Source organism: Castanea sativa, chromosome 1 (assembly GCF_040712315.1).
Source record: "Castanea sativa cultivar Marrone di Chiusa Pesio chromosome 1, ASM4071231v1".
In the NCBI taxonomy this organism is placed as follows: domain Eukaryota; kingdom Viridiplantae; phylum Streptophyta; class Magnoliopsida; order Fagales; family Fagaceae; genus Castanea; species Castanea sativa.
The window spans coordinates 64,197,721-64,225,622 of NC_134013.1; the positions used below are offsets into that span (position 1 = coordinate 64,197,721).

The window sequence follows — 27,902 nt, forward strand, 5'->3', positions numbered from 1 at the left end:
TTTTGGTATCGGATTTGGTGGTCATGGGAATTTTGGGTTTTGGTTTTAAGACTCATGCCCATTCGATCTTAACAGGGATGTGGTTGATGAGATGAAAGCATACAGATGTTTTAAGTTTTTTTGAATTTGTAATGTGGGGAGGTTAATATCCTGAGTCCTAGTTTTTAACTCTAGATTGTGATTGTGAGTCTTTTAGTCGTTGGGTTTCATGGTTTTGCATTTGAATGTTGTTGTTGATGCTGCGAAATTGTTGTCCCAAAGTTTTGAAGAAAGATTGTATCAATGGCTTTAAAGAATTGGTTCTGATGTGATACAACGCCAAAATACTGAGGCACGTGCTAAGACAATGGTGTGCATTAAGGTAAGTTGGGTGATGCACAGCTATGTACATTGAGGTGTGCACTGGGGTGCGTGGGCTGCTGCTATGTTGTGCATGGGGTGCTGCTGTGTTGTACCAAGGAGTTGAGCAATTGGTTGGGATGATCAGGGGTAGTTAGTTAGTTAGGCTGCTATGTTTTGGTATGGTTATTTAAATTTGGAGTTGTAATTGCTCTTTAGAAGCTCAATTGTCCTAGCATTAGTTTGTATGTTAGGCTATATTAGCTATGTTAGCTTTTAGTTATTGTATTTGCAAATAATTTTTGTGTTTACAGATGAGGTTAATCTTTGTTTTTGGTGTTTGGATCTCATTGTAAATTTTGTTCATTTTGGCAATAAAATTTCTCAATTGTTAGGCAGCTTGTTGTTGAGTTTGAGCTTGTTCCCAATTATATGAACTGTTTTTGAATAGTGCCTCTCTCATTGAATATCAGGGCAAACTATTGGTAATGTTGTTAAAATGGCAATTTCTCATTGAGAAGTGTAAGTATTTTGTTTTGATGGATGAACTCTTCAAAAAAATAAGGTGCTGATTCATCTTTTTTGATACCATTCAAAGGGAGATATACACAAAAGTTATACAAATGCTGGGTTGTACCAGCATATTTTATGTCTTATGTGGTGAATTGCATTCCAGCTTACTCTGAAAAGTTGTAAAAACCAAAATGTATAAACTCTCTTGCAGAATCAACAATATCTATAATTGTCTCTCATTTTGCAACCCATAGAAAGAATCAGGAACAACTTTGTCCTCTACCAAGGTTGCTAAAACACTGTCAATCAAATCACCACTAGCCCTCACTGATTGAAAAATACAACTTTCATTTTCTTTTTCTGCCCCAAAATTCCCTTAGCAGCTATAACATAACCATTTACAAGCCAAACTATCATCAAGCTTAATTATCCCCAAATCCAAAAAATAAAACGTTAGCTATTTACAAGCCAAACTACTATCCAAAACACCTCCAGGAAATTCATATGCAATCATAAACTTTTTTTTTTTTTTTTTATACCATTGAACGAAAGTTCAAAGTCTTACATAGTAGTTGGAACTACCCAAAAGTGATGGATTGGCATTAAAGCTGCTTGAAAAGCTAGATTATATACATCACAAACTATGAGCCTAGGAACAAACATAGAATGGACAAAAAGATACAAAGACAAAAGATCCTCCATCATGTTCTGCTCTTGCCAACGAGGATTTCTAGTAAAGTTGACCACTTCCATAGTTCTCTTGCAATTGGTTAAAACCAGAACACGGCTAAAACTAAGGCTCCTAGCTTTGACAGCCGCTTCCTGCACTGCCTAGGTGGCATTTGCTGCTCCACAACTTAAGACACCATTGAAAATGAGATTCCCCTACCTGTCTTTTGCTTCATAGGCATAACCAGTCCTTTTGCTCCTCCTTAACCTTGCACCTGCTATCTTAATGATCATCTGTCAAGTATCACTTAATCCTTATTGCGTGTTTTTATGCCTTGTAGGCTAGTGTTCAGAAGTGTTTTGGTTGTTGAAAGCTACCTGATACCTGCAAATCAAAGATTGAATAGTTAGACTAGCCTCCATAAGGTCAAGGTGTTTCCCTTCATGCACAACCAAGTTCATGTGATTCCAAATGGCCCGCAACGGGTATACTAAAAGTGCTGGTGTGGGCTGAGGACATAGAATTATAGTCAGCAAGGAGTAGGTTGTAGGCTTTTTCCACTTGGTACTTACTAGACTTGGAATGTTTCCACAACAATTTGTCTTGGCCAGCATCTACCTTGGAGATGGGGGTTTTAAGAATTTCAACACTAATAATATGAGGGTATAGGGAACGGATTAAATCAAGTTTCCAGGTGTGTGCAGAATGGTCAATAAGGTTAGACACAGTGCTAGAGTTTAGATTATGATGCTGAAGAAGTTGATCACTGCAGGAAAACCAAGCAAGATGTTTGAGTGGTATATTAGACCCATTCCTCACAAGCCACCTGCTTTCTTTAAGCTTGGTATTTTTTTGATCTAAGATGTTGCTGCAATTCTTGTGAAAATTTCATAAACTGAGCACACATAAACCAAACAATGAAACACCTTTACAGTTCACAAGAAATTGCTTATAAGCACATTTGAAATGAAAATACTTTTTTTTTATATTAGTTATATTCCATTGGATGAAGAATAGTGTTGAACAATACAATTTTTGTCTAGAGGATGAGAAGGCATAATAAAAGAAAATATACAAAAATGAATGTATTCTAACATATCCTAAAAATCAGCCTATTTTCATTGCCTTCAATATACAAAAATAACATTTCCTATAGCTTTCACTCCTCTCATCATCAATCTATACTTGTTAGTTGCATACTTGTCAAGAATCTTCAGAGTTGAATACTCATCAAAAATCTTTCAAGTCAAATCACTTTTGTCTTGGATTTAGTTGTGTAAAACCATTTAAGAAAGAATTCTGCAAAATTAGATATGGACATTTTCAGTTATTAGTAACAAAGTGATAACTATTGATACAAATAAATAAACATAACTAATGAGGAATACAAAAAATTAAAATAGCAAGTATTTACCTGACTTAAATGATTCAAGCAATCGTTACTTTGAAGCATGCTTATTAAGCTAATGTTTGGAGAAACACCGCTCCAATAAGAAAAAGGGATCTACATTAAAATTATCTCAACATCAAATGGTAGATATTTATAAAAATGAAATACAAGTGCATAAATCATTTTATTTTATTTTTTACTTGTACCTGATTTGATAGTTGAAAATGATTTGAACTACTGGTCATTGGCATGCTTAGAGAATGGAATGCCTATAAAATACTATAAGAGATTAAAATGTATGATCATTTAAAAATAAATAAAAAAAAGGATGCAAGGGGCTTAGATCATACTTGATTATTGTAGTTCTCATCCATGGGTACAGTAGATGGGTGCATCGGCTGGCATAAACTTGTACATTGTGATGCATATGTTGAGATTTGTGGATTAGTGACAACTGTTGTAAGGCCTATAGTGTTATTTTCATAGGACTATCATTATTGACAATGCAAGTAATAATGTTTTTTTTTTTTTGATAAACTTCAATGAAACTTCATTAAAAAAGTGCAGAACAGGGGGGAAGTCTGCCTTACAAACTTCAACTAACTCCAATGGTAGACTATCCTTAGTGAAACACATAGACCAGGGGGTTCTTAGAGCTAGCTTTGCAGCTTCATGGGCTGCTGAGTTGCAGGCTCTTCTAACCCAAACAAAAGAAACAGAAGAAAAGACCCTACTGCTGAGTTGCAAGTAATAATGTTATTTTCATAGGACTTATGGGCTACATATAGTACATTATTGACAACTATTCCAAAGGTAATATAGACAAGATAACATATATATATATATAAGAAAAATTGTAAGTGTCTACAAATAAAGGGTAGTAAAAAAAAATTTTGACCAATGCAAACTTGGGTTATCTAAGTTTAAAGAGTCACTTGACTGTGTAAAATTATTTATAGATAAAAGCCAATACCTTCTCTAACATGACCAGAGTTTGCTGGAAGTCCTCTTGTGCGCAATTTTTCTAAAAAAAGAGGGGAAATATTGGGCATTATTCACAACAAATAAATAATTGAATCATTGAACTAACATTTTTTTTTTCAATTTAAAATTTAAAAACAAAAATACTTACTTGATCTCGTAATATCTTTTAATGCCTTCCTTTTACGCTTCTCTATGTTGCTTTTCATTCTCGCATTTGTGACTCCTTTGGGTCGCACACATGGGGGGGGGGGGGGATCTAATATAGGCAAATTATTGAGTGAGCAATTTGTCTTTTCAACATCACCAGAGATGGTATTATCAACAAAACTATTTTCTCTTTCACCATCATCTCTTGCCACACTTAACACCTCCATATCTTTCTCAACTAATTCTATCATCTCTCTAATTTTTCTTTTACACATTTTAGTATGTCGAGTTGTTGCTGCACTTCTCATGAAAATTTCATAAACTGAGCGCATTAATTCATTACAATGTGATGTCATTGACAACTCATCATTTGCATCGACTAATTTTGCATGATCAATCTTGGTTAGTTGCAATGGTGGTGTGTGGATTCCAGCAACCACTTCAGCCATAGTTTACAATCAATCGTACTCACTATTCATCCAAGGGAGAAGAAAGAAAGCCCAGCATAAGATTGTTTGAAAGACTCGTCCAATGATGCGGGAAGGGAGAGGGAAGAGGATTGAGCGGGTAAAATAAAATTTGGGGTTTCAGAAATTAGATGAGAAAGTTTGGGTTGCTAAGTTAGAACTTGGGTTAGAACTTAGAAGTGTACAAATGATTTTGGGTTAACACGGTGAGAAGGTTTGGGTTGCTAAGTTTGTTTTAGTTTTAACCTTGGTTTTAGTTGCTAACAAGAGTTAAGGTAATGAATAAGTGCTGATGTGGAGCTAAATAAAAAAAAAATGGATAGGTGTCATTTTCCTATTGGTTGGCAAGAGCTGGGAGAACCACATCAGCGGTCCTCCAGGAGGTTCCAATATTTTCTCCATATAAGCAGGAATTTCTTCTTTTCTCTTCTTTTTCCTTTCTTTTCAAATAATACACCTCTCTCTCTCTTTTCATTCATTTTTTTTAATAATTTGATAATTACAAAAAAAAAAAAAAAAAACTCAAAGTAAAATAACAAGAAGTGTTATTTGAGTTACTCATTTCAAATGAAGTTAAAAACATTAATTTTAAAACTAAGATTTTATTTCTTAAATATGAGCATGTACATATGAGATATATAATTTTTTGTAGGACTTAAATCTTACACATGCGGAGAGGAGACTAAAATGTTGCGTTCGGTAATTCTACTTTCTACCTAGCTTTGGAAATTCTATTAGGAGAATATATTCGTCTTTCTTTTTTGGATATATTTTAGTGGAATGCATTCTAGTATGATGCATTATGACAAAATGTTTAGTTCTTAAAAATAATGTTTACTATTATGCTAACATTTTTACTAATTAATAGTAATTATGTAAAATAAAATTTGGTTATGTCATTGAAAAATGTATTTTATATTATGAAATTGATAATTTGTTTAAAGATATAATATAAAATAACACAAAAATAGCCTTGTTCCAAACATATGTCTAATACAATTATCACCTTTACTTAAATACAATAACCGATCGATAATAAAACAATCCCTAATTAATTTCCTCAACAACAAAAAATCTCATTCTCAACAAAATGAATATATATCCACAAAAGACCCAAATCCTAAAAATCAACATTGTTCATCTGAAACTATACACAAACAATCAATCCTTTGAATTAAAAAAAAAAAAGAAATGTTATACACACAAAATTTCTCTATAGTTTGTGTATAGTTTTTTTTTATTGGAAATACTACTAAACTTTATTAATTAGAAGAATTGACAAAAACATCCTGGTTAAGAGCTTGTTCAAGAAAATAAAAAGTTTCTTCAACCCAAACAAACAAATTTGCAATGACTAAAGTATGTCTTGTAAGTAAATGGGCTGGCCTATTGCCATTGCGCCCAACGTGGGAGAAGTCCATGCAACGAAAAGAATGGAAAGCAGCTACTGAACTATAGACCAGAGCAGCAACTGATGAAGGAGGGAGACAAATCCCTCAAAGCATTGACTAGTGTCAAAGAATCACTCTCAAGCGTGAAATCCTAAATAGACATATCCTTAGAAAATTGCAGACCCAACTCAGCGGCCTTTGCTTCGGCTTCAATGGCACCCAGGGGAGCTTCAATCTTCTTACAACAGGCACCAACCAATCGACCCTCTTCGTCCCTTATCAAAATCCCAACATCTGCCATTTTCTGTTCCTTAAACACAACACCATCCACGTTGATTTTGTAGTGGGTCAGAGAGGGAGGCATCCATTTCACTGCTTCAGCTGGCTGCTTCGGACTCACAGGATCCTCCAAACAGGCTTGATGCTCACCTAAATACTCCAACGCCCCCTACAGTAAGGCCTGACAGGATTTTTTCACACCCCTATTTCTGCACTCATTCCTGTTCGACCAAATCGCCCAAGCCACCACAATCAGCTTCTCCACCCCGCTATGATCCCACTGAGCTACCATTACCACATACCATAGCATATCCATGAATGACCCGAAGTGATGAACCAATGATTCCCGAAACAAATCAGACATACACCAGATATCACAAGCTCGCTGACAATGCCAAAAAAGATGGCCCGAAGTTTCTTCCTTCATATTACATTCATCACAGCAACTATCCAAGAGCACTTTGCGCCTGACCAGGTTCTCCTTCATGGGCAGCACATCTCTGCAAGCCCTCCAAGGAAAGTGGCGGATCTTATGTGGAATATTGCAGCTCCAGAGGTACTTCTAGAATTTCCTTCACTTCCCCCACCGGTGCAACTGATCTCATCTCCATGGCTAGCTTATATGCACTTCGGACACTAAAGAGACCACTGGTTGTCGGAGCCCAAACTTGCTTGTCCGTTGGCAGATTAATGCTTAAGGCAATACCACAAATTATACCAGCTTCATGACGTAGGAAAACTTGTCGCACCAAATCATTTTTCCAAGCACCATTCTCTTCATCTATAGTTTGTGTATAGTTTTAATTTCTCTATAGTTTGTGTACGGTTTGAGTTTCTCTATAGAAGAAATATTATAGAGAAATTTTTCTCTATAGTTTGTGTATAATATTTCTATACACAAACAAACAATCAATATCTCTATAATTTTGCATAGAAATATTATACACAAAAAAATTTTGTACACAACCTAAAATTTTCAGAAAAATATGCACATAGTTTTATTCACGACCGACAATTTCCACTATTTTAATCTATCATGTGGAAACGTGATGCATGAAACATTTGGAATTATGTGATGAATATGCTATATTATAACGTATATCTATAGTCTATACATCAACTTTATAATAAATTATAATCCACTTAGATCTAATCCCAAAAAAACAAGTGTTATCATAAAAAATAGTTAACCAAAAGTTTGAGCATGTACACTCCTCAAAAGTTTAAGCGACAAATCCAAAATCAATATTGCATGCAAGTTATACATTTTGACCAAGTAGTTCTAATATATTGATTGTGAGATATTATTATTAACCTTTTTATCTTTTTGATGATATGGGAAAACTATTATGAACATGATGGTCCAATATAAGGTTTATGATCAAAACCTTAATTATTGTTTATGATTATTGTTTATTTTATGTTTGGATGATGATTGCATGACATGACCATGGTCATCCTATTTTAGGAGACTGGTTAACTAGGCGAGGTGAATGTCTAACCCCTTCCCGCTCCGTAACTTAACCTTAGATCTTAGATCAATGATTTATAGACTAGGTCTTATTTTATGTAATATTTATTTTTATAATGTAATTAGGAATCAATTAAAGTCCTGTATTTCCCTAGGTTGTATCCAAGACTAAGGTAATATATTTCTTTTATTTTCTATCAAATGTAATTACAAAATTATGTAATCAATAAAATGGTATATTTATTTTATTGCATGGTACTATATTGTTAGTTGAACCTCTATTTTGGGATTTTTTTTTTTTTTTTAAATGGTTAGAATAGAGAAATGAGAAAGTTTGAATTAAAAAAAAAATACAAAAAGCTACTTATCAAATATTGTAGCGTTGGTTTGAGATTAATTTATTTAGCTTTTTAATGAAAGTATGCTAAAATATACTTCTACTTTGAAAAAATAATTTTAAAAATATAAAATTTTAAAAAATTTTACATAAAAACTAGCAAAAGAAGTAGACCCAAATGAACATATAGTATTGGTAAGATGAATGTTGGACCTTTTTTTGGTGAGTTTTTAGTTTTTACTACGGTGCTCTTGAATTTGGCTAAAAAGGAAAGAAGGGTAGAGATAATGCTAATGCCCTTTAGTCTTAAGAGCATTCCTGCATATCCATTTTTTGCAAGCTTTAGCCAAATTTTCAAGCAAAAGATTTTTTTTTTTTTTTTAACTATCTAGTTTTAAATACATCATACATCCTACTCTTCATTTTCTTATTCTTTAAATTTAAATATTCCTCGTAATTTCTTGTTATAAATGCACTTTTAGTCCCTATATTTTGACGTTTTTTTATTTTAGTCCCTACATTTTAATTTTACCATTTTTAGTCCCTAATCCAATTAACGCGTTCTATTTTGGTCATTTCCGTCAATCAACCGATGGAAATTGCTGAGGTTGCAGCCAGAGGAATTAAAATATTATAAAAAATACCACATCACCCTGACACGTCAGCATATAAATTTAAAAAATTAATTAATTAATTTTAACTAAATAATAAAAATAATAACAGAATTAAAAAATTAAAAAACCTCAATTACTTCAAAATCCATGAGAGAAAACTTGAAATGTGTTTTGGATTTCAACTTCAAGTCCAGCATAAATAAACCCTAACCCTGTTTTGGTTTCCGAGAAAATTGTAGGAAAAGAATTGGAAAAATAAGTTCAAATCCTGAATCAAAAAACTTCATAATCCATTAACTTGATATGTAGTTGTTGTGAGTTTATTCCTAATTTAGAAACCAAAAAAAAAAAGCACATTTTCCACATTCATCGATTTTCTCGGTAACCAAACAACCTCATAGAAGAAAAAGAGAGAATTACCGAAGGAAGAGCCATCCAATTTGAGGACAGAGAGGTTGAGAGGCTGAGAGGGAAGCTTCGTATACAGAGATTTAGACTTGGGAGAAAGTCCATCGGCTATGAATGAGGAGGACAATTTCAGCGACTGCCAATTCCTCTCCACTAAAACCCTAGGCTTCGAGCTAAAACCACCGTCGCCGCCGCCTTCTTCTTCGTCCTCAGCCTTGATTAACAACCTGCTATCGACCATCGCCGAGCAATTCAAACCCAAACCCAATACCCAACTCACCAAACACCTAAACAAAACCCAAAGGCACGGCCACCACCACCCCGAATAGAACCCAGCCACCATCAAAACCCAGCCACCAACGAAACCTAGCCACCAAAAAGACCATCGCCGAAACCCAACCACCAAACAGACCCACCAAGCACCAAATCTCACCACCAAACGTATCAAGCAAGCACCGAAACCCACCACCAAATGGATCCAGCAAACACTGAAACAAACCACCACCAAATCCAGCCACCAATTCAACTCCACAACCGAAACCCACCACCGAAATGCCATCACCAAAACCCAGCAACCACCGATTTGATCCAATGATTTAGTAATTGAGGTTTTTAATTTCTGTTTTAATTATATCCATTTTAGTTTTTAATTTAGTTTTAATTTTTATTATTTTGTTAAAATTAAAAAATTAATTTTTTAAATTTATATGCTGACGTGTCAGGGTAATGTGGCATTTTTTATAATATTTTAATTCCTCCGGTTGCCGCCTTAGCAATTTTCGTCGATTGATTGACGAAAAGGACCAAAATGAAACGCGTTAATTGGATTAGGGACTAAAAGTGGTAAAATTAAAATATAAGGACTAAAATAGAAAAACGCCAAAAATGTAGGGAGTAAAGGTGCATTTACACCTACTTTCTTTTAAGTGGTACAAACATAGTCAAAAAATACTTAAAAACATTGAGTTCATCTGGTGTCACAAACTTGTGCACTAGTTTATGGCACCAGAATTTTTATGATTATAATAGAAAAGGGCCCATAATGTCCATAAGTTTCTTTGACGACAGCAATAAAAATTGTTGTTCAAAAATTTTATCCATAAAATGCATACTTTAGTAGTTGTAAATAACATCTTTAGTGAATTATGTGAATTGTACCTTCAACCAAAAAAAACACAATTATTTTCATACATTTGATAACCATATGGGAAACGAGAGTTAAACTGAGGGAAAATTATGTTGCACATGTGTTCACTTACACACTGTCTAAATATAATTGAAAACGCAATTTTAAGTCATGATTTCAGTCATTTTGAGTTGTGTGCAAATGCACACAATGTCTTAGTACTGTGCTATAATTTCTCATAAAACTTTGAATTCCAACAATCTAAATTGAGTAATGATCATCAGATATGATGGGTGAGTTTCTTGTTATTTATTGTCTATTGCCCCAACAAGAAATCATAACCGAGAAGAAGAGTTAACAGAAACAATCTTCCTCAAATCCTTTCTCAATAATTTTCCAGTTGCACTCTTGGGTAAGGAATTCACAAACGTTACGCGTCTTATTTTCTTGTATGGTGCAACCTGTTATCAAGAGAAAAAGAAGATGGTTCATTTTGAAAAACAAAATATTGAGCATTTTATCAATTCAACTTTTATGTTAATTACTACAGCTTAGAGAACTTGAAGTACCCGTTTTGCGACAAAATCAATTATTTCTGCTTCGCCGAGGGAGCTTCGAGGTTGTCTAACCACAAAAGCCATTGGCACTTGACCAGCTTCTTCATCAGGGTATCTGCCAATTTATTTTATGAATTTTTAATAATCAAATAACATGCACAATTTTAAAAATGGTCAATAAGAAAATGCCACATTAGTTCTACAAAAGAAAAATATAGCACTTATATATGGCATTATGTTACATTAAGGGTCCGTTTGGATACAGTTGAAAACTGAAAACACTGTAGCAAAATAATTTTTAAATGTGTGAATGGTGTTGCGGGTCCCATTTTTAAAATTTTTTTTTTAAAAACTGAAAAATGCGTGTACTGTTCATGAACAGTAAATAAACCATACCCACACAGTAATAAACAGTACCTTCTTTCCCTGGTTGAAATCTGTGTGCAGAAAGAAAAAAAAAAAAAAAAAAAACTGGAAACGCTGAACGCTGGAAGCGTTTAGCTATCCAAACCGCACCTAAGGAATGAAAAATGGTACTATAGCTTGGTTTGGATACAGCTTATAGCGTCCACGTCTTGAGTTTTCTGCGTTTTCTGTTTTCTTTTTTTTTTCTTCTTCTGCTGCAGCACGGGTCAGAGGGACAAAGTTTACTGTTCATGTTACTGTGCATGAAGCCGCATTTTGCTGACTTTTCAGCACATCTGTGGGTCTCGTGTACAGTACACGGGACCCACAAACTTCTCTTTACTAATTAAAAGTGGGTCGTACGGTACTATTTACACATTTAAAAACTATTTGTTTACCATGTTTTCAGCTTTCAGTTTTCAGCTGTATCCAAACAACCCTAAATCATTCAAAGGGCAAGGTAACATCCATAAAGCCTTGTAATGAATGAACCCTTGACCAAAAGTGACTTGTAAACCATGAGAAATTTATTTGAACTTACGGTATAACAGCAGCATCAACTATCTCCGGGTGGGACTGAAGCAAATGTTCCAGCTCTGCAGGGGCTACCTGCAAAATGTATATACCAATGCATGAGCTCCTAGTTGTGTTCTTTAAAGAAATAACATATGCCTGTTATAAAAAGAAAAATAAGAATATGCATACCTGATATCCCTTGTATTTGATCAATTCTTTAAGCCTATCTACAACAAATAGGAAACCTTCCTCATCAATATAACAAAGATCACCTGTTCTCAACCAACCACCTTCTACTAAAGTGGCAGAAGTTGCTTCCGGATCACCAATATAACCTGCAGTAACATCACAGAACTAACATAGTGCGTGTAGAGAATTACTATAAATTACAAAAAGGCTGTGTTAACATATATAGTGTTGTGGGCTTTAGGCCCAACTAGTTTACTTGTTTAGCACTCTTACTTGTACTACACTCATATTTACTTGTACTGCACTCATATGCCTCCTATATAAAGGCACTCATGTATATTCTTTCAGTGAGAAATACAATACTATTCAATTTTTCAACACGGTATCGAACCCCGCTTCCGACCTTTTCTTAACGGTCTTGTCTTTATTCGTGTAACTCCGTTCTCAATATTGCTTCCATCACGACAATCGCCGCAGCCTTTCGCCGTTGAACCTTCGAGTCTTTCGGACATCGTCCTCGGGTTCGGACTGCGGCGGCCCGCCGTTGAGGAGTCCGAACAACCGGCAAGACCTTGCCTTTTTCGGCACCGCTGTGAATATTGCTCCGAAAAATTTTCCGAAGGTACCACGAAGATCGTCTTGCTCCGATCTATCTTTTTCGTGAAAACCTCACAGTTATCGGAGTCTCCACGTGCCCTCACGCGCCGCCAGAAGTTTCTGCACTGCAGTTCACGCTCCCACGCGCCTCCACGTGCCGAACCAAGCCGCCACGCGCTTGCTCACGCACCTCCACGCGCCTCCACGTGCCATACTGATCCTGCTGACGTCAGCCCTAGCCACGTCATCTGCCACGTCAGCCTGCCACGTCAGCTACCGTTGACTTTGACCGTTGACCGTTGACTTTTCTAGAGTTGACTTTTTCAGTCCAGGTTCTCCTTACTCAGTTTTTCGCGTAGATTTCATTTTTGCAATCCATTTTTGCATATTTTGCTTCTAAATGAAGAATAAGGACAGGTCTTCTTCCTTTTACAACAATCATCGCAGACAATCTAGTAAACGCTTTTGCAATTTTTGCAAACGTTTTGGCCATAATATTGAGACTTGCTTTCAGCGCATGATAAATCGAGCATTTCAGGGTTCTTCTCCGCTATTGCTAACATTGAGAGTGTCCAACCAATGGCTCCGTCTTTGCAGTCTAAGTCTTCGGGTCGCACTTTCACCATGACCACGGATGACCTTAAAAACATCATCGCCAATGTCATTCGTATGGTTGGTAATGCATCTTATTCCTCTTTCTCTCGGCCTTGTCCGGTATGTCTCCTTCCTCTTGGCTTATGGATTCTGCTTGTTGCAATCACATGACACCTCACTCGTCCTTATTTTCTGAACTTAAACCTGCACCACACCCTCTTACTATTCGCACAGCAAATGGTTCTACAATGTCTGGTCATAATATGGGTTCCGTTTCAACCTCCAACTTCTTCGTTTTTGGGGTCTTTAATGTTCCTGACCTTTCTTACAATTTGTTTTCTGTGGGCCAATTAGCTGAGTTGGGTTATCGAATCATATTTGATTATTCTGGGTGTATTGTGCAGGATCCAAGGACGGGACAGGAGCTAGGGACCGGTCCTAGAGTTGGGCGTATGTTTCCCGTGGACAACCTTCGTCTTCCACTTGTTGCTCCTGTTTCTATTGCCGCAGCTGCTGCAGTTTCCTCTATTCCTTCTCTTGCTCTTTGGCATGCTCGACTTGGTCACGCATCTTCTTTCCGTGTACAACAATTGGCTTCTAGAGGTTTGCTAGGTTCAATGTCTACAGAAAATTTTGATTGTGTTTCATGTCAATTAGGAAAACAACCAGCTTTGCCTTTCAATTCTAGTGAATCTATATCCACTGATATCTTTGACCTTATTCATTCTGATGTTTGGGGACCTTCCTCTGTCTCTAGTATTGGTGGATCTCGATATTTTGTTGTCTTTGTTGATGATTACTCTCGCTATAGCTGGATCTTTAATATGAAACATCGTTCTGAATTATTGCAAGTGTATCCTAATTTTGCAAAAATGGTTGAAACTCAATTTTCTAAACGTATCAAAATTTTTCGATTTGATAATACTCTTGAGTACACTCAATATGCTTTCCAAGCTGTTTTGCATTCCTATGGCACTGTTCATCAACTAACTTGTCCAGGTACCTCTCAGCAAAATGGTAGAGCCGAACGAAAACTTTGTCATATTCTTGACACTGTTCGTGCTCTTCTTCTCTCTGCCAAAGTTCCTGCTCCTTTTTGGGGCGAAGCTGCTCTTCATGCTGTTCATACTATTAATCGCATTCCCGATCCTGTCATCCAAATCAAACTCCATATGAGCGCCTTTTTGGGTCACCTCCAGACTATCACCACTTACGCTCATTCGGCTCTGCTTGTTTCGTTCTTCTTCAGCCACATGAGCATAACAAACTTGAGCCTAGGTCAAGACTTTGTTGTTTTCTTGGTTATGGCGAAACTCAAAAGGGGTATCGGTGTTATGATCCTATTTCTCATCGTCTTCGTGTCTCCCGTAATGTTGTCTTTTGGGAACATCGCCTCTTTGTCGAGCTCTCTCACTTCCGTGCTTCTTTATCTTCCTCTTCTGTCTTAGATCTATTTCCAGATGAGAGGCAAATTCCTTCTGTAGCTTCTCCTGACCCTCCTATAGCTGATCCTGATCCTCTGTAGCTGCTCCCCGATTCTCCTATTAACTTCTGTCCAACCACCGGAAATCCTTGATCCCTTTCCTAGTTCCCCTTTTAATGAACAAAGTGGAAGATGAACGGAGTCGAAGACGAGCTACCCAACCTTGATCCCTGGTTCCCTGCTCTGCTTTCCTTTGAAGATCATGCACAAGACATTCCACCTCGTCACTCAACTCGGGTAAGGTCTATTACTGCACATTTACTTGACTATCATTGTTACACTGCCTTTGCTACACTGCACGAGCCTCACACCTATCGTGAGGCTTCCACTGGCCCTTTATGGCAGATTGCAATAAAAGAGGAAATTGATACATTATCTAAAAACCATACTTGGGACTTGGTCACTTTCCCCCTTGGAAAATTTGTGGTTGGTTGTAAGTGGATCTACAAGATTAAGACTCGCTCTGATGGGTCCATTGAGCGCTACAAAGCTCGTCTTGTTGCAAAAGATTTTACACAGGAGTATAGGATTGATTATGAAGAGACTTTTGCTCCAGTTGCTCGTATCTTATCTGTTCGTGCCCTCTTGGCGTTGCCGCGCAAATGGGATCTTTTCCAGATGGATATCAAAAATGCATTCCTTAATGGGGATTTGAGTGAAGAAGTTTATATGCAACCTCCTCCTGGTCTCTCTGTTGAATCAAACAAGGTTTGTCACTTTCGACGTGCACTTTATGGCCTTAAACAAGCTCCACGTGCTTGGTTTGCCAAGTTCAGCTCTACCATCTCTCGTTTGGGTTACATGGCCAATCATTATGATTCTGCCTTATTTCTTCGTCGCACTGACAAATGCACTATTTTACTTCTCTTATATGTGGATGATATGATCATAACTGGTGATGACCTCAGTGGCATTCAAGAACTCAAAGATTTTCTCAGTCAGCAGTTTGAGATGAAAGATCTTGGACATCTCGGCTACTTCTTGGGTCTTGAAATCACTCGTTCTACGGATGGACTTTACATTACTCAAGCCAAGTATGCCTCTCGAACTCTTGTCTAGAAGCTGGACTCACCGATAGCAAGGATCGTTAACACTCCGGTCGAGCTTAATGCGCATCCGACTCCTCGGGGGAAACCATTGTCTAATCCCTCTCTTTACGAAGACGCTTGGTTAGCGGCCTAGTTTATCTCACTCGTTACTCGTCCGGACATTTCCTATCTTGTTCACCGAGTGAGCCAATATCCATGCTGCTCCACGATCGACTCACTATGCCTTGTTCTCGCGCATTCTTCGGTACCTAAAGGGCACTCTCTTCCATGGTCTTTTCTACTCTGCTCGGTCTCCTCTTGTTCTCCGTGCATTTCGTCATGTGATTGGGCGGGAGATCCCACGATCGCAGTCCACCACTGGTTATTGCTTTCTTCTTGGTTCTTCTGCGATTTCTTGGCGAAGCAAGAAACAAACTCATGTGGCCCGTTCTAGTGCGAAGCGGGAATATTGTGCCCTTGCCGATACCACATCCGAGCTTCTTTGGCTACGATGGCTTCTCAAAGACTTAGGTGTGTCGACATCCTCTCGCTACTCCTCTTTATTGTGACAACAAAAGTGCCATTCATATTGCTCACAATGATGTCTTTCATGAACGGACTAAACACATCGAGATCGATTGTCATTTTATCCGTTATCATCTTGTCCATGATGCTCAGCCTAATCTCGGTCTCCTGCGGATCAACTTGCGGATATCTTCACCAAGTCACATCCTAAGGGACGCCTTCGTACTTTGGTTGACAACCTCAGTTGGTCTCACATCCACCTTGAGTTTGAAGGGCCGTTAACATATATAGTGTTGTGGGCTTGTGAAAGCCCAGACAGTTTATTTGTTTGTATTTATCTTGTATGGCAAGACTCTTACTTGTACTACACTCATATTTACTTGTACTGCACTCATATGCCTCCTATATAAAGGCACTCATGTATATTCTTTCAGTGAGAAATACAATACTATTCAATTCAGTATTTCTAACAGGCTGAACACAAAAGCTGTGCTAGAATTAAATACCAGAGATTGCCACATCGAGCTATCTGAGGCAAACTAACCATGCGAAGAATTAAATACAAGAGATAGCATTATATTTGTCTTCATTTCAAAAGTAAATAATTTGAAAATACTTTCATATATTGTAGTGTAATTTATTGGAAGGTATTTTCCTTAATCATTAACTTTGAAAGATATGATAGCCATGAGTAGTGCAGCAAACTGTGCTTAGTGAATGATATTGATAAGTGATAAAAGAGTTGCTTATTGTGTCCATTTCTTTCCCTGTCATAACTGTGGTCAGTGAATGGTGATAATGCAGCACAATACAAGTGTCAAAGTCAAGGATTCTTTTTATAATTTGCTTTCATCTGTCAGTTTCTTTACCTTTCATAATTGAGGGTCCTCTAATCCAGAGCTCCCCTTGCTTGCCCGGTGGCAAAGCATCCCCTGTGTCCGGGTTTATAATTTTAGCTTCAAAACCACCTGAAAGTTTTCCTGTTGCTCCCCAGTGAAAAGCCTCCTCTTGACCCACTGTTCGGCACACTGACCCCGTTGTTTCAGTTAGCCCATAACCCTGCATCCATTATTTATTTATTTTCAAAATCTCACAGCTTTTCTTTTTCATATATATATAATTCAAATAATTAAAAAAAAATTGAATTCTAAAAGTATTTGTTTTAAATATCAGAAGATTAAATATTTAAACCTTTAAAAGAAGGGTTGGTTAACAAATTAAAAAAATTTATCGAGAATATTTCCAATAAAACTTTTTCCAAACGTTAGTAAAATTCTCCTTCCTCATCAATATAATTAAACTTCCGTTTACTTCAAAGTTTAATCATTGTTTTCACTTAGCTAATCTTCTAAAGTTTTTTTGATGTCGAATAAGAAATTTGCGTTTGATCTCCGGCTAGAATAATAAAAATCAATTAAGTGTTTTAGTTCGATATATAGCGATCACCGAAACTCTCTCAAAAAATAATTCTCTTAAAAAAAATACAAATAAACTTATGAATAGCTATGCTTATAAAGGTTGAATTAGAGGCAGACATAAATAGTAACATATACACATATATACCTGTACAAAGACTACTCTTGGAAACTTGGCCAAGAAATTGGAGATGACATCCTTTGCAATCGGAGCCGTACCGCACGCAACTCCTTCCAACGAGCTCAAGTCGCAGCCTTTCGTTACATCAGTCTTGGCCATGGCCACCACCACCGGCGGGGCCATCGCCACGTGGGTCACTCTAAACTCCCCCACCGCCTTCAACATCTTCCTCAGATCAAACCTCTCCATTAGCACCACCACCTCGCTCATAGCCACCGACTTCAAGCTGTAGAAAAACCCGAACACGTGAAAGCAAGGCATCGTGTATAGGAACACCGCAGGCGACTCCCTCTCCGTCCGGTAAGAGTAGGGACCGGCGACACTCACAATCAGGTTCCGGTGAGTCAGCATCACTCCTTTGACTCTCCCGGTGGTCCCCGACGAGTACAATATCGCCGCCAAATCGGACTGGCTCACTTCGACGGGCTCGATCATTTGTACCGGACTCGTCATCATTGAGTCGAACTCGGGCGAGTCGAGGACAATGGTTTTGAAACGGAGAGAAATGTTTGAAAGTTTGTGAGCGCTTGATGAAGTGGCAAACGCGATCACTGGGTTGCATAGTTGGATTAGGCTTGAAATCTCAGACTCGGTGCTGAGTGGGTTAGCCGGAGAGACGACTATCCCAAGAGAGAGGAGCGAGAAGTAGAGGATTGGAACCTGGACGAGGTTTTGGGAGAGAACGAAAGCGGTGTGGCCTTTGGAGAGTCCGAGGACGGAGTGAAGATAGGAGGCTAGAGTTTTGGTTTTGCGAGTGAACTCGGAGTACGAGACGCGTTGACCAGTGGAGGAGTTGATGAGAGCGAGTGAGTCAGGCCATGGCGAGTTCACTCGGAGCGAGAAAGCGTATTCAGAAGCTGAAATAGGAAGGTGTTGTGGTGGAAGATGGATTGGGGGTCTGAGGCTGTGGAAAGTGTTTGTTTCTGAGTTGAAACCACTCTCTGGATCGATGGGAGGCTTCTTTTGGTCCATTTGAAATTTTGGCTGTGATTACTGAAAAAAGAATTTAGAACAACCTAGGAGTTGTAATATATTTGCGTAGTTAATTGAGATCCGAGCTGGGGGTATCGAAAGTAGAAAAGTGTTTTCAAAGAGAGAAATGATACCAATTATGTAGATGTGATGTGACTGCAGGTTATGTCACCTAGCCGACTTAGGTTGAGTTTGGTTGGATTTTTTGAGAAAGTACATAATAAAAAAATTGAGTTTTTAAAAAGTGCTTAATGAAAAAGTGATTTTTTAAAAAGCTGAGTGTTTAGTAAAAACTGTTAAAAAGTGCTTTTTGAAAAAGCTGAGTGTTTGGCTAGCACTTATAAAAGTGGCAGTTTAAAGGGTAAATTACTAAAAAAAACAATATCTATATAAAAAGAATTTTTTGTTTTAATTATCTCTTTTAATGCAAGTTATGGATATAATATTTTCACAAAAATTTCACAATAAAGTTTATATAACAAGTTGTTAATAGTAGGAAAAAAATGTTACTAGTAGGTCTAGATGAGAACTAATAACAACTTACTATGTAAACCTTATTATGAAATTGTTATAAAAATATTATGTCAATAGTACTATTTTTTTTCTAAAAAAAAATAGTACTAACTTAAGAAGTTTAGAGATATAATAAAATGTCACAATATTTTCACAATACTAATTTAAAATTAATCTTTGTAAAATAAAATTTTATTAACACTTATCTTTTAAATGAGTTGTTCTAGTACCCATAATTTTTTCTCCACTACATACTCTATAACATCACAACTTTTTAAAAAAAAAATTGTAAAATAATTTGTGTTCTTACTCATTATATTTTCTGCTACGTTGCATAACCAAACCCAAAAACTCTTTTTTCTTTTTTTTTTCTTTCACTTTTTTCTCCTCCACATCTTTTGTTCGTTCTTATCTCCTTTGTCCTTATCTCCTGATCTTCTTATCTTCAGTTCCTCCAGACACACACACCCACCCACCCACACACCCAAGATCAGAGAAGACGAAGAAGAAGACGAACGAAGCAGAAGAAGAGGAAGAAGCAGAGAAGACGAAGAAGAAGACGAAGAAAGCAAAAGAAGAGGAAGAAGATTCACCCAGCGGAGCAGAGAGATGAGATGAGAGGAATGAAGGTCAAGGTAATTTGGTAATTTTCGGACTCGCCCAACGGATAGTTGAAAACACTGCTGAACTTTTTATTTATGGACCTTCAGACCTCCATAAACAGATTGGGCATTTTTGCCTTGGCTCAAAACGCAACTTTTACCCAAAAGTTACGTTTTTGCTTCACCAAACGCCCAAAGCAACCCAGCTTTTACATAAAGCTGCGTTTCAGCCCCTAAAAGCCCAACCAAATGGGCACTTACAGCTCTTGCATCAAAGCTCCAAACAAAGATTGGAAAGTACTGTCTATGGAAATGTGCCTCTTTATTTTCTTCTGTTTTTTCTAGATTTAGCCTGTCGGCCTTATTTAGAGTATGTTTAAAATTTGGATTTTCCTAACGTGTGTTTTAAGGACACATAATAAATAGTCATTTTTGAAAATATTTTTTTGAAAATTGAAAAAATATTGATAGTTTTTTTAATTCTCGAAAAAATATTTTCAAAAATTGATGACTTAATGTGTGCCTTAAGGCACACATTAACCAGACCCTTAACATTTTACCCTAATAATTTATTTTTTCTATTTTACATAAATAATTTATACAAACACCCACAACAAATAATCTATTATACACTATATTTTTTTTAAACAATCATTTATTTTTATTATTTAACTTACTCACCTATCTACTACCTACTACCTACTACCCACTACCTATAATATCCACCACACACACAGTCTCTCTCTACCTTGTTGTTTTCTCATTTTTCAGAATAACAACTCTCTCTTCTCCATGGCCCAACCTTCTAATCTAGCTCTAAAACTCTTTTTCTCTCAGATCAGCCATAGTCATAGCTCACCTTGAGCTCCATCCAGGGCCAAGAGCCCAAATCCTTTGCCATGCCATCATCCGTGGCAGCAAAGATTAGTTGCAACACCGCCACAAACAGTGGTCCAAATCTTCACTCTCTCATGGCAGTAGCGAACACTCCACCCAAGCTTCCATGGCAACGGCGACAATAGCTAGGGCATGAGTTTTGGTTTGATTTTTTATTGATTTTGGGTTCCATTTTCTGTTAATTTTTTGTTTGATTTTCCATTGATTTTTTGGTTGGGATATTATGTGTTGTAATGGTGGTGGTGCTGGTGGGTGAATGGTTGATTGGCTGTGATCTTTAGATGAAGAGTGGGAGAAGGAGAGAAAGAGTGAAATGAGAAAGAAGAGAGAGCTCTGACCGGTGAGAGAGAAAATAAAATAAAATATTGATTTGCAAAGCTACAATAACCGTGTATATTTACACGGTTACTGTAACAGATGTGTAAATATACACACTTATGCACCCACTGATGTGGGCAGTTTTTGAACAAAAATGTGTAAATTTGAGCACTTTTTCTATTATACACACTTATGCACCCACTGATGCAATTGCTCTAATAATGCTAATAGTTTGTGTAATCACTCGACATGTGATGAGTTGTGAATTACACTTTTACTATTTATAACTTACTATATAATAAGTAATAGCACAAAGTTATACATTTTTATGTATTTTTAACATTACTCATTTCATACGTGTAAAGATATTCTAAGAGCTTGTTTGGGATGTGATACAAGTTTTTGTTTATTTGAGTTTTTATCTTCTTTTTAGTACTATTTATGAATTTCACTGTAATATTCAATTAGCTTTTGACTTTTTTTTTCTACACTTTTAATAAAAAGTTTTCAATTTCAACTAAATAAATTGTTTCTATAGTCTCACACTCTTTCGTACTATCTTTTTAATTAATATTTTCAAATTTATTTTTATATTTTAAATATTAACATTCTCTTTCTTTCCAAAATAATAATAATAATAATAATAATAATAATAATAATAATAATAATAATATGTTCGACATTTTTTTAAAGTTTCTTAAAATGTGTACACTTCTACTTTCACATTAATTATAGATATTTATGAAAAATAATAGATATAAATGAGTGTAAGATAATATTGTTTTCTTACATACAATATATTATGTGAGGAACGGAAATTCAATAGAAAGAACATGCCATGTGTTGTACAGAGGCCGAGGAGGCCATAGCAGCTCCAAGAAGGTTGCATCCTCAGACATTAAGGCTACGTCAGCGGCACGTTATCAGAAGAGACCACACTGAGGAAAAGGAACTTTGGGGAAGGTGTCAGTACTGACTGAACGGATGGAGACTGCCACCATATTTAAAGCTTCCTACCAAACCTCCTGACTGCATTTATGTGGAGAAAATCCCTGAACAGTGCTACCTTGATTGTCGTGACTCAGGAGGGGTTTGGGAAGTTGTCTGATGGAACAAGCACTCAAGTAGTGGCCTGAGCTACCAACAGCTGGAGGGCCTAGATCATCCAAAGGAGGCTATTTAACATGAAAGACCCTCAAATATAGTGGGGGGGGGGGATGGCGGAAATGATACTGTAGCAACTTAGAACAAAAATTGTAGCCTTGAGAAAAGGAATGTATTCAATAACCATTCTCCTCGGACTTTGCTGAGGAGTGATTTTCTCTATATTCAGTTTAGTCTTTCTTATTTTCCCGTGACCCTTGATCTATTGTGCGCGTTGATCCTTTAGGGAAGACCTAGCCTTCAAGCCCACCCTCTACAAATTCATTGTGCTGGGCCGTTTAGGCCATAATCCTGTTCATCTTTGGGCCTAGGGACCAAAACGCGCCCTTACAATTAACACTATCTATAGGGAGGCTTGAGCGTTGGTGGGATCGACATTCAGCCACGGTAGGTTCAGGACCTAACTGGGAAGAGTTCGTGGGTTCACCACGTCACGGCCACATCCTCAACCTTGAGCGTAGGGGAGATCATAAGGTCAGTGTACACACTACTCAAACTAGTAGGAGCTAGTCTCAAGGTGGGAGTCACATCTCTCGCAAAGAAAATACTAGGAGCTTGCAGTGGGAGATAGACCATCTACAAAGAAGACTACACCGCAAGCAACGCAGAGGAATTCCATCGAGTCCTGACCATTCTTCTGGTGATGATAGTGACGATAACTATCGTCTCAGGTTAAGGACTCCTTCCAGTGGGTCTTTTTCGTACGACAGGAGGCGCCAAGATAGGCGGAAAGGGAAAAGCCCATCTCACAAAGGACTAGGCAACAACGCTATGAGAAGGGCCCTGAATCAGATTTCCAAGTCACCTTTCACCCGCAGGATAGTGGTAAGAAGACTTCCTCGGTAGTTCACCCAGTCCACATTCACCATGTATAATGGCAGGACGGACCCGGTGGAACATCTTAGCCACTTCAACTAGAGAATGGTTGTTCACTCGAAGAATGAGACCTTGATATGCAAGGTGTTCCCATCCTGTTTGGGGCCCGTGGTGATGAGATGGTTCCATGGTCTCAAAGAAGGTTCCATTAGTTCCTTCAAGGGGCTCACTATAGCTTTTAGGGCCCAATTCGTGACATACAGTAGAGTTCCTCAGCCTTTGGATTCCCTGCTGTCCATGACCATGCAAGAGGGAGAGAAACATACTCCAATAAGTACTAGAAGATGTTCAACGAGATAGATGGGAACTTTAATGACGTGGCTATAAGGACTTTCAAGGTTGACTTGCCCGCTAAGCATGATCTAAGAAAGTCTTTGACCAAAAAACTGGTTAGGAGTGTGCGTCAGCTCATGGACCGTATTGATGAGTATAAGCGGGTCGAGGAAGACCAACAACAGGGAAAAGGGAAAGCTAAGGTGGTCCCGCAGGATAGAAAGGGTTTTCGGTAGGAGAGGTACAATAACAATCGACCTCGGAGAGATTTCACGGGGCATTCTAGGTCGGCTACTAATCAAGTGGTCAATACTGTGTTCCGAGAGCTAGTGCACCAAATCTTAGAGAAATTTAAGAATGAGTCATACTTTCAATGGCCAAACAAGATGGGGGGAGACCCCTCGAGGCGCAACCAAAGTCTTCACTGGCAATACCACCAGGAGTAGGGACACACTACTAAAGATTGCAGGACGTTGTGGAGTCACTTGGAGCAGTTGGTTAAGATAAAAAAGTTAAAGCAATTCTTGTATCAACCCAATGGATAGGGTGGTCAGGTAGGATCGAGGGCTCGGAGAGATGCTCCTACAGGACCCCCTCTAGGTACCATCAGTGTCATTTTCACTGCTCTGGGAAGGCTGGTTCTTAGCCGTCCAAGGTGATGTTGGTGGCTCGGCCGTCCGTCGAAGGCTCGTACCCCGATCCGAAGAGGAGCAGAATGGAGGGCCACTTGACTTTGACCTTCTCGAACGAGGATAAGGCCGGAACATTGCAGCCACATGATGATGCCCTGGTGGTCACTCTTCGGATAGGTGGATACAATGTGAAGAGGGTGCTAATTGATCAGGGCAGTGGCGCAGAGATCATGTATCCTAACCTATTTAAGGGACTGAAGATGAGGTTCGAGGACCTGACTTGCTATGATTCCCCTCTAATAGGGTTTGATGGGAAGGTTGTCTTTCCAAAGGGCCAAATTTGACTACCTGTTCAGACAGGCACTGAGGTCTTGGAGGTAAACTTCATCGTAGTAGATGCCTACTCCCTTTACATTGCTATTATGGTAAGGCCTTAGCCCCACGCCATGGGGGCCATGCCTTCCACGCTACACCTAAAAGTAAAGTATCCATCTGGGAATCAAGTTGAAGAGCTAATGGGAAGCTAATCTATGGTCAGGCAGTGCATGGTGGCCACAATCAGACATCAAACTGGGCCAGAGACCTCGGCCCCTACTGGGCAGGACTTATAACAATCACAGGCGCCAATGTTAATCGCCGGGATAAAGGGGGCAAGGGCAAAGTGCAAACGCTTGGAAAGGGTCATTATTGGCGATGATAAGGAGAAGTTCTTTCAGGTCAGTGCACAGCTGCCTCCTCGAGAGAGGCAAGAGCTGGAAGATTTTCATTAAAAAAATATTGAAGTATTCGCGTGGAACGCCTACAAGGCCCTAGGGGTGGATCCAGATTTCATTTGCCACCGCCTAAACATCAATCCGCCCGCCATCCCTAGAAAGCAGCCGCCTTAGTGCTCATTTAGGGAATACTCTGACACCGTCAAAGCAGAAGTGCTCAAGCTCAAGCAAGCTGGGGCTATAAAAGAAGTATTCTACCCTGAGTGGCTAGCCAACACAGTGGTGGTAAAAAAGAAAACGGGGAAATGGTGAATGTGTGTGGATTTCACGGATCTAAATAAAGCTTGCCCAAAGAACCCTTTCCCCCCACCTCAGATAGATCAATTGGTGGACACAATGGCGGGACATCCACGGATGAGCTTTTTGGACACCTTCTAGGGCTACCACCAGATACCCCTGGCTCTAGACGATCAGGAAAAGTCCGCTTTCCTCACGCCCACTGGGAATTACCATTACAAAGTAATGCCCTTTGGATTGAAAAATGTCTGGTCTTCCTACCAAAGGATGATGACCAGAATGTTCGAGCCTAAGTTGGGTAAGAATATTGAGGTGTACATAAACGATATAGTGGTAAAAAGTAAAGCAGAATTCGAGCATATAGATGACCTCGGGAACATCTTCAAAATACTGAGAAGGCACAAATTGCTCCTCGATGTCGCTAAGTGTTCTTTTGGCATAGGCTCCGATAAGTTCCTGGGTTATATGGTTACCCATTGCGGAATTGAAGTTGACCCCAATCAGATTAAAGCAATTAACAATTTACAGTCCCCTCGGAATCCCAAAGAGGTCCAAAAGTTGACCGGAATGACTGCCGCCCTGAACCGATTCATTTCTCGATCAGCCGACAGGTGTAGGCCCTTCTTCCAATTATTGCACAAGTGGATGGGATTTGAATGGACAGAGGAATGTTCCTCGGCCTTCCAACAGTTGACAGAGTATCTTTCTCATCTGCCGATCATGTCAAAACCCGAGGAGAAGGAGGTCTTATTCGCCTACATTGCTATAGCCTCACACGCGATAAGCCTAGTGCTGATACGGGTTGATGACAGGGTGCAGAAACAAATGTATTATGTGAGCAAATCACTACACGAGGTAGAGGTCCGTTACTTGCCATTGGAGAAAGCTATCCTAGCAATAGTACATGCTACGCGAAAGCTCCCACATTACTTCTAGGCTCACACTGTTATGGTTCTAAACCAACTCCCCCTTCGATCACTGCTTCGAAAGGCCGATTACATAGGGAGGGTTGCAAAGTGGGGGACGATCCTAGGGGCCTTTAATATCAAGTACATACCTCGCACTTCTATAAATGGCAAAGTCCTCGCGAATCTGGTGGCTGAGTTCACTGAGCCTTCGCTAGAAGAGAATACTCAAAAGCCCAACATGGATGGAAAATCAGTTAGCATAATCTCCCTCATGGAACCCCTATCATGGAAGGTGTATGTTGATGGTGCGGCAAACCAAAGAGGATCGAGAGTGGAGTTGGTCATGGTATCTCCTGAAGGGATCACCATTAAGAAATCCCTAAGGCTTTACTTCTCAGCCACAAACAATGGGGCTAAGTACGAGGCTTTGTTGGTCGGAATGGTTGTGGTTCACAAAATGAGAGGAAGAACGGTGGAGATATTTTCTGATTCAAGTTTGGTTGTAGGCCAAGTAAAAGGAGAACTGGAAGCCAGGGACGTGAGAATGCAAGACTACTTGATCAAGTTAGGCACTTGCAACCGGGGTTTGAACCCTTCTCCCTACAACACATCCCGAGGAGCAAAAACACGCATGCTGACTCTCTTGCCACCCTTGCAACCTCCTCGACACAGGGTTTACCTTGGGTTATCTTGGTTGAGGATCTGTACAAGCCCCTGAGACGAGGATGCAGAGCGTCCTCATTCACAAACCCAAGTAAGGCCTAGTTGGACGGATCCTATCATGCTATTTCTCAAGGACGACATCTTGCCCGAGAAGAAGGGCAAAGCTGACAAAGTGCAAAGAAGAGCTCCCCAATTCTGATTATCCAAGGATCAAAAGTTGTACAAGCGCTCATTTTCTAGGCCGTATTTGCTATGCATTCATCTTGAAGCAGTTGACTCGCTTCTAGAGAAGCTACACAAAGGGATTTGTGAAAGCCATACGGGGGGCAAGTCACTGTCTCATAGGGCCCTTACCTAGGGGTACTTGTGGCCAAGTATGCAAAGGGAAGTATAGGAATATGTGAAGAAGTGCGACCAATATCAAAGATATGTTTCAAATATTCATTAGCCAAGGGGCGTCCTCAACCCTTTCTCTAGCCCTTGGCCTTTTGCCCAATGGGGCTTAGACATTATGGGGCCCTTCCCTAAGGCAGCGGGAAATAGGAGATGGTTGTTGGTCGATACAGATTACTTCACTAAATGGGTTGAAGCTGAGCCCCTGGCGAATATTAAAGATGCGGATGCCAAGAGATTTTTGTAGAGAAATATCGTCACTCGATTTGGAATCCCTCACACCCTCATCTCTGACAATCGTCTTCAGTTTAATAGCAAAGCCTTCAGGAGGTACTGTTATGACTTGGGCATTAAGAATAGGTACTCCACCTCGACTTATCCATAGGAAAATGGGCAGGTCGAGGCTGTCAATAAGGTGATTGTGAGTGGACTCAAGAAGAGGCTGGATGACGCTAAGGATAGATGAGTGGAAGTGCTGCCACATGTTCTCTAGACGTATCAGACTACCCCTCGAAGGTTAACAGGAGAGACCCCCTTTTCAATGACCTTCGGGGTTGAGGCCGTGATTCCTCTAGAGTCGGGATTCCCAACTTTAAGGATGAGCTCGTTCACCCCAAACAGCAAGGACAGCCTATTGGAGAAGAGTTTAGACTTGATTAAGGAGTGGAAGGAAAATGCCATGGTTCAACTGGCATATTATCAGCAGAAGCTCAAACAGGAGTATGACTCAAGCGTGAAGGTGAGGCCATTAGCCCCAAGGGAATTGGTATTGAGAAAAGTTGTGGGCACTGCAAAAAAACCCAATATGAGAAAAGTTAGGACCCAATTGGGAAGGGTCATACCGTATTACCTCGGTAGCTGGGATAGGGGCGTACTTCCAGAAGACTTGGACGAAAAAGTTTTACCACGCCCCTGGAATGTAAATAATTTACAAATGTATTATTATTAATGAAAGGCAACTCTGCCATCTTTTTCATTCCATCATTATATGTTGCTACTTATAAGAATGTTAAACCGAACCTTGGTCATGCCTGGCTCTTCGGACCACATACCTT

The 27,902-nt window shown here is 38.9% G+C and overlaps 2 protein-coding genes across 2 annotated transcripts; one reads left to right on the top strand and one right to left on the bottom strand.

The window, feature by feature from the left end:
• Positions 1-10,178: 10,178 nt before the first annotated feature.
• On the bottom strand, positions 10,179-18,752 carry LOC142640084 (4-coumarate--CoA ligase-like 9). Its single transcript, XM_075814180.1, has 6 exons — positions 17,594-18,752; positions 16,900-17,089; positions 11,804-11,949; positions 11,640-11,707; positions 10,706-10,808; positions 10,179-10,597 (listed from the first exon to the last, which is right to left on the bottom strand). Exons 1-6 carry the CDS (start codon positions 18,596-18,598, stop codon positions 10,472-10,474), a joined length of 1,638 nt encoding a protein of 545 aa, XP_075670295.1. The 5' UTR covers positions 18,599-18,752; the 3' UTR covers positions 10,179-10,471.
• A 7,079-nt stretch (positions 18,753-25,831) lies between these two features.
• Positions 25,832-26,509, top strand: LOC142632159 (uncharacterized). Its single transcript, XM_075806573.1, has one exon. The coding sequence runs from the start codon at positions 25,832-25,834 to the stop codon at positions 26,507-26,509; it is 678 nt and encodes a 225-aa protein (XP_075662688.1).
• The last annotated feature ends 1,393 nt before the right edge of the window (positions 26,510-27,902 follow it).